Source organism: Helicoverpa zea, chromosome 25 (assembly GCF_022581195.2).
Source record: "Helicoverpa zea isolate HzStark_Cry1AcR chromosome 25, ilHelZeax1.1, whole genome shotgun sequence".
Lineage (NCBI taxonomy): Eukaryota > Metazoa > Arthropoda > Insecta > Lepidoptera > Noctuidae > Helicoverpa > Helicoverpa zea.
This window is the reverse complement of record NC_061476.1, coordinates 9,143,829-9,151,039: the sequence shown is the minus strand read 5'-3', so window position 1 is coordinate 9,151,039 and position 7,211 is coordinate 9,143,829. Positions and strand designations below refer to the sequence as shown.

Below are 7,211 nucleotides of genomic sequence, written 5' to 3'. Positions count from 1 at the left end.
ACGTGGTGCCGCACGTAAGCAGTGTTCGCGTGTAGAGAGAGTAGAGACTTGAGAACCTCCTCCTTTTTTAGGGTTCCGTAGCCAAAATGGCAAAAACGGAACCCTTATAGTTTCGTCATGTCCGTCTGTCCGTCTGTCCGTCTGTCACAGCCGATTTACTCGGAAACTATAAGTACTACAGTGATGAAATTTGATGGGAATATGTGTTGTATGAACCGCTACAAAAATATGACACTAAATAGTAAAAAAAAGAATTGGGGGTGGGGCCCCCCATACATGTAACTGAGGGATGAAATTTTTTTTTTCGATGTACATACCCGTGTGGGGTATCAATGGAAAGGTCTTTTAAAATGATATAAAGTTTTCTAAAAAACATTTTTCTTAAAGTGAACGGTTTTTGAGATATCAGCTCTCAAAGTCGTAAAAAGTATGTCCCCCCCCCCTCTATTTTTATAACTACGGGGTATAAAATTCTAAAAAAAATAGAGGTGATGCATGCTAATTAACTCTTTCAACGATTTTTGGTTTGATCAAAGTATCTCTTATAGTTTTTGAGATAGGTTGATTTAACTGTAATTTACGGAACCCTTCGTGCACGAGTCCGACTCGCACTTGGCCGGTTTTTTGAAGTTGGTTGGTTAGTAACTTTTTGTGATTAAATTATGCTTTAAAAACAATTTATTAACTTTACAAGTGAAATAAATACAATCAGGTATATTACAATGGAACTAAACTTACATAATAATGTGGGTGTTTTTTCAATACATTTGCGGAGGAAACCGCTACTCATGTTATTATTTGTGATGTTTTTATCGCAATGTTAATGAATAACGCCAGAACTTAATGGTCTACATTAGTGATAAATGCGAGGTACGTTACTGTAACAGTGAGTGAAGAATCACTAGTGTCCACGAGACAGCGCCACGCGGTACTTGCGGAATATTGGGGAACTATGTACAAATGTACATGTTATTGTACACAATTACTAAATTATGCAATATTATTTAACTGAAAGTTTCTTTGATGGTCCGTTAGGGGCCCACAGTATTAAAAATTAAAACCTATAGGATCTTGTTACAAATACCGGTAAATATTGGTATGGCAACTGCAAGTCCCAACTTTTGAATACATGTATAACAGAAGTGTAGTAGTGTAGTGTTCCCGTATGTAGTGGTAGGTTTACCTGTGCGCGTGACGTCACGCGGCAGTATATATTATCTAGTACATCAGTCTGTATGTGCTCAGCCCGGGGAGCGTGGCGTTTGCCTGGAACAAACCGGTACATATTACAATTTTCAAACTTAACTGCAGTTTCAAATATTAAAAAAGAAATAAATCAGATTTTTTTCAAAAGTTATTCTGTACATTACATGCTGTTTCTTATACTAATCGCAGTGTCAAGCACGGCTTGAATTAAAATTCTTTTCGTTGCTGAATAACATGTAGCCTTTACAATATAATTACGTGAATACGATTGATATGGCTTCAGTAAAGAACAAGAATGCGTCGTTACCGTTGTGCTCCGCTAGATGCAGGTGGTCTTGAGATGCATGGAGAGCAGCCCCTTGGCGACGAAGCCGCGGCCGCAGAGCCCGCACACGTAGGGCCGCGCGCCGCTGTGGTAGCGCTCGTGGATGACGAGCGTGGAGCGCTGGCTGAAGGCCTTGCCGCAGTGCGCGCACACGTGCGGCTTCTCGCCCGAGTGCACGCGCTCGTGCAGCGTGAGGTTGCACTTCTTGACGAAGCCCTTGCCGCACACGGCGCACACGTTGGGCTTGTAGCCCGTGTGGATGCGCACGTGGAACTTGAGGTGCTCGCGCGACGACAGCGCCTTGCCGCACACGCTGCACAGGAAGTTGCGCTCGCCCGAGTGCGCGCGCAGGTGGCGCCGCAGCGAGTTGATGTGCGCGAAGCCGCGCGCGCACAGCCCGCAGCGCAGCGCCAGTGCCCGCCCCGCCGCCTCCGGGTGCGCGCGCGTGCGGTGCGCCTGCAGGTAGCTGCCGGGAACAGGGAGAGTTGAGCCTACTAATTTACTCAATAGTAGGAATAATTCTAGATAGTTCTTACTTTGCTTTAAACATGAAACATCCTGTCTGCTCCAGCAGTTAGAAGTTCTTGTTCTTAAAGGCTCTTAGCTTTATTGTAGACACTAGCTTCTGCCAGCGACGGTTTCACCCGCATCCCGTGGGAACTACTTCCCGTACCGTATATATATGTATATATAACCGTATATATAAGTAGAATATAGCCTTCCTCGATAAATAGGCTATCTAACACTGAAAGAAATTTTCAAATCGGACCAGTAGTTCCTGAGATTAGCGTATTCAAACAAACAAACTCTTCAGCTTTATAATATTAGTATAGATAACATATTTAGTGATATATCACAGGGGTCCCATTAAAAACGATACATCGTAAAATATACCATTGAATACCTTATGCCGACTGCAACTACAGACCGCATATGCCGCACCTGCATGAAGTTGGCCGCAACTACACTACTGGTTTATATGTATTCATTCACATAAAGATTTTGACTCGAAGCGGCAGCAGATGTGCAGTCGCCTGTCGCTATCGGATATCTGACATCGATCCTAGAGTCCCATCATCAAATTCTGACTTAATGACAATGGAACTACAAGAACTAATCCCTCTCTGACTAACTGAACCTACTGTTCCTATCTGAATGCAACCTATCTATGTCCGAGGAATAGACGAGACAATAGCAAATTATGCATTGTGTCGTGTCAAACGAGTCTGAAGCGCAACAGTATCTATTGCATGGCCCCAATAATATACAATAAGTTACCAAATGCCTGGAAAGACTTAAGCACACCACTGTTTAAGAGAAAGTTACGCCAATTTTTAAATGATAAAATTTATTATACCATATCAGATTTCTTAGCAGAAACAATATAATTTATATGTATAAATGTATTAGTAGTAAGTTAATTGATCTCATATAATATTGTGATTATAAATAATAGATTAATAGTAGGCAATAATGTTTATAATAGTAGGTAATAATGTTTGCATGCCGAATGGTAAAATATGGCTGAACTTTATAATTATAAGAACTTTTGTAAACCCATATTTGCAAAATAAAAATATTATATTCTATTCTATACTTCTTGTCTGTGTTCTGTGTACATAAACTATCAAATAAAATAAAAAATTAAACTATGCTATTACATGAGCCATCACGGTAGTCGGTATGTCCATCGTGTTGCCCTTCGAAATACCATAAATTACTTGAATGCGAAAACTATAGCTTCAGTGGACAAAAAAAATACTATTTCCCATATACATATTTATATTTTTTAATGTGTGACGTACTTTGTTAGACATATCTTTGAAGTTTTTATGTAGGACTCTATCTCTTCGAAGGTGTTGGGTAGTAGTAGGAAACTGATGTGTGCTCACCGCATGTAGACGAAGGCCTCGGGACACAGGTCGCACACGAAGCGCTTGTTGACGGGCTCCGCCGCGCCGCCCGCCTCCAGCTTGTGCGTCGTGCCTGCAATGTGCGTCGCTCACATTACTCCAACACAGACATGTGAAACACATACCTATTGTAAGATCTTGTAATACCATATCACGTTTCTAGCAAATAAAATTTCTGATTTCAACATACTCAACTAGAGAGTTCAGCGGCTGTTTACCGAGTTCACACACGACTCGCATTAAGCAATTATTTTGCTGACCCGGTGGAAAATTGCCTATACGGTTAGAGGCAATTTCAATATCTCCTAATTTCCATCCATCTCAATACGTTTTGCCAGGAAAGGAAACCAGGATTGAAATTGCGGACCGTCAGAGTCATGATCAAAACTGTTGTCGGTTTATTATAATTTTTTTGTATTCTCCTGTACATTCAGATTTACTACAAGACATATGAAAATTATATTGCTCTTTAATTGCAACAACTTAAGTATAAGTCTATTTTATAAAATGATATCCATAGTTGTTGTCATATTGTACAACGACAAGGAGTGGGAAGTAGTATGTGTAATATTTTAAGTAGCAGGAGGGTATAGAGACCGTGCTTGAATATCTGGTGCGGGTCGCGGAAGGTCTTCTCGCAGAGCGCGCAGGAGTAGGGGCGGCGGTCGCGCTCCCAGTGCCGCGCCCAGTGCGCCGCCCACTCGCCGCGAGACACCTTCTGTACCACACAGCAATATCATCAGATGCCTAACTCTTGCCAGACTTACAATGAGCATCACAAAAGATTTACTCATACATGTTTTCTTTTACTGTTACGTTTTCTGCTTAAAAGAACTTACAATCTAAAATAGTGTCAAAACTGAAATATGCTTGCCTAAGCTGAAATCTAACTGATGCACTCTAGCATCCATAGCATAGCAACAGTAAGGAAGTAGTGCGTACCTTCCGACAGCGCGGACAGCGCAGCGGGTCGGTGTCGGGCGGCGGCGGCGCGGCGGGCGGCGCCTCGGCCGACGCCTCCGCCGCGTGCTGCCTGCAACACACACCACACGTCTACTCTCTACCCACTGCAACTACTGTAGTGTCAAGCTGAATAGGTAACATGATGATACCTGTAGTGCTGCACCATCTCAGCCCTGCTGTAGCACTGTGTGAAACACGTGCAGCAGTGGAACACGTCCTGTGGCTTCTCAGCCAGCATCTCCTCCTTGATGCTGTCTAGTGGCATCCCGGGCTCACCGCTCTCCACCACTGTGAGGGTTGCATCAGGCAGAGACTCCATCAGCTCTCCCCATTCTTTCATATTGGCTGCTTTCTTTCTTGCCTTTTTATCAGTTGCATGGACCCCATTCAAAGTTGATCCTTTACTCTTTTTCTTTTTTAGACTAATTAAAGATATATCATCACTACCTGAGGAGCCATCATCAAAGTGATCAGAATCTATGTGGTAATAATTATCTTCTTCTTTCTTGACGGGTGATAATGAAACCGAATCTGGTTCATGTTTGACTTGCACGGTGACTTCACAGGCAGGAGGTGCCCCCGGCTCATCTGTCTGCGTGCTGCGCTCGCATTGCACGGGTTGGCTGGGAGGGGGCGACGCGCTGTGCTTGACGAGTGTGAGATCAATTGATGCATTAATGCAGGCTTCCGAAGAGAGGAATAAACTACGCAACCTGAAAAGCATTTGTAAAATTATGTTAAAAACTTCAATAAACAATCAATATTAAATGATGATCAAGAATATCACAACAACTGTTTTTTTACTAAGCTATGTACAGTCACTGAGTTGCAATGTAATTTTATCAATTTTAAAAACTCTTCTTCCCCAATCATAATTACCATTTACTTTTATATTGCAAAATTGCCAGTGTTTCAAGTGCTGCTGAATAAATTAAATAAATTAAGATAGCTACACAGGTTCCTAGTAACAAGTATTATATTATCGTTTGAATTTTGAAACCACACTCACCTATTTTGAACCTCGATAGTCTCATTACAAAACTGATAGAAGTCGTTCACTTTGCAACTGCACTTGTCGCAGACTTTTCTGGGGAGCCGGTCGTTTTTAAAAACCTATCAATAAACATTAAAAACATCTAATTAAATAGGTTAAAATATCACATGAAAAGCGTCAAGACATGTTAGTGAAAATTACCTTTATTGGCAAATATAAAGACATTTTTAGGTACAACGCATTTTCTTCGTCAAATATATCATTATTAACAAACTTTGTAGAACAACATAATCGGCAAATTTCATCCATTATTATTTTAAAAATAAATAAACGTCCGTGGTGTTTATTCCGCACAAAACTGACAGATAGCGGCCATTTGTCAAATATTGACCTTTCCAGAGTCTGGGTTGCCAATTAATTTATATTGTAAGGAGTATTATGCGAGACCGAAACCAGGAAATATATTCTCTATAGATATGTTAAATACGAGAGCAGGGGTGGGCGGAGGCGGAGTTGGAGGATGTGAGGCGCTGCGCCAAACTTTTGATTAATGAACACAATGTTTGTAAAGTTAACTTACTTCAGTTAAATTGCTAATATTCACAACATTGAGAACTTTAGTATCGTGCTGTTAACTTCAGGTCGTGGTTTTCTAAGTATAATGTATTTCTACTAAATATATGAGTTTTTTTTTATTCACTTAAGCCTTTAGATTTGTCTCCCTTTTATTGACCTATTTCCTACAAAAGCTATGTGTTGTTCTCTGTGTAGGTATTAACTACAAGCTCAAGTCAGTTCTTCATTTCCTACATTTAACAAATTGCTACTCTATTGGGAGGGTTACCTACTTGTCTCTTCAATGTGTTGACATTGAACAATCAGAGGAATTTTAAAAAAAACTTTACAGATATAGATATCAAAGTCACTCTTTGGTATTTCATATTCCTGGAAGAAAGTATAGGTAAGTATTCGAACACGTTTGGACTTATCTAACGTAATATTTCATGAGAAGAGTCTGATCATGTGAACTTTCCGAAAACTGAATGCGGGACTTAACCTTTCGTGAAAAGGGGGGGGCGCAGGGGGGCATTGAAAAATGATCGGACGGAACTGATAAAATAAAAACCGTAAGCAAAAAGCTATAATTTAACCTATCAATATCGTGTCACATCAGCGTGCACTAATGTCTTATTTTCAAAATCATTAGGCCTCACGAGTTCAGTAGAAATAAAGAGAACGAGATTATATTATAGGTAATCTGTGTTCCTGCACTGTTGAGCGTGCGCGCAGGTGGGTGTTGTGTAGAAGTGTGGTAGAAAAATAGGGATGCGGGACATGCGGGACGCATACAACGTTTTGCGGGACTATTTTACTAATAATTTCAAAACGGGATTTCGTCAAGCGTTGCGGGACGGTCCCGCAGAATGCGGGACGGTTGGCCGCCTTACAGTAACACGTTTGGCAGCAAGTTGCAATGATATGCTGACTAATGCATTCTGAATACCTGTGACACGTGACCATACTGTAGCCATAAAAATACGAACTTATGGTTGTTACAAATATATAGGACCTCCCAGTCCTTTGATCAACGCAGGCGAGCTGATAATTTGACAAAACATGGGCAATTTGTGAAAAGTAATGTTATATTTAATTACATTAGAATATGCGCGCTAAGACTTCCTGAAGCGAGTAGTTTTCGCGCGATAACTCGCGATAAAAGCGTTGACTGCCACTTATCTTTATCTTTATCGTGCGCCTTCAGCAAATAAAGTGTAAAAAACGAGATAAAGCCGAGGTACCATTGTGGCTG

General features: G+C 41.0%; 1 protein-coding gene across 5 annotated transcripts; it reads right to left on the bottom strand.

The window, feature by feature from the left end:
* Positions 1–565: 565 nt before the first annotated feature.
* LOC124642761 (zinc finger protein 382-like) lies at positions 566–5,798 on the bottom strand. Of its 5 annotated transcripts, none has more exons than XR_006985813.1 (8): positions 5,603–5,798; positions 5,417–5,520; positions 4,557–5,120; positions 4,387–4,477; positions 4,042–4,162; positions 3,424–3,517; positions 1,465–1,997; positions 566–1,266 (listed from the first exon to the last, which is right to left on the bottom strand). XR_006985813.1 is itself a non-coding variant. In XM_047181396.1 (8 exons), the coding sequence occupies exons 1-7, from the start codon at positions 5,708–5,710 to the stop codon at positions 1,526–1,528; spliced, it is 1,554 nt and encodes a 517-aa protein (XP_047037352.1). In that variant the 5' UTR covers positions 5,711–5,797; the 3' UTR covers positions 566–1,266; positions 1,514–1,525. The 5 variants fall into 5 exon arrangements, 4 of the variants coding, with proteins under 4 accessions (XP_047037352.1, XP_047037350.1, XP_047037354.1 ...); XM_047181396.1 differs by having other exon boundaries at positions 1,514–1,997; positions 5,603–5,797; XM_047181394.1 differs by having other exon boundaries at positions 566–1,997.
* Positions 5,799–7,211: the final 1,413 nt, after the last annotated feature.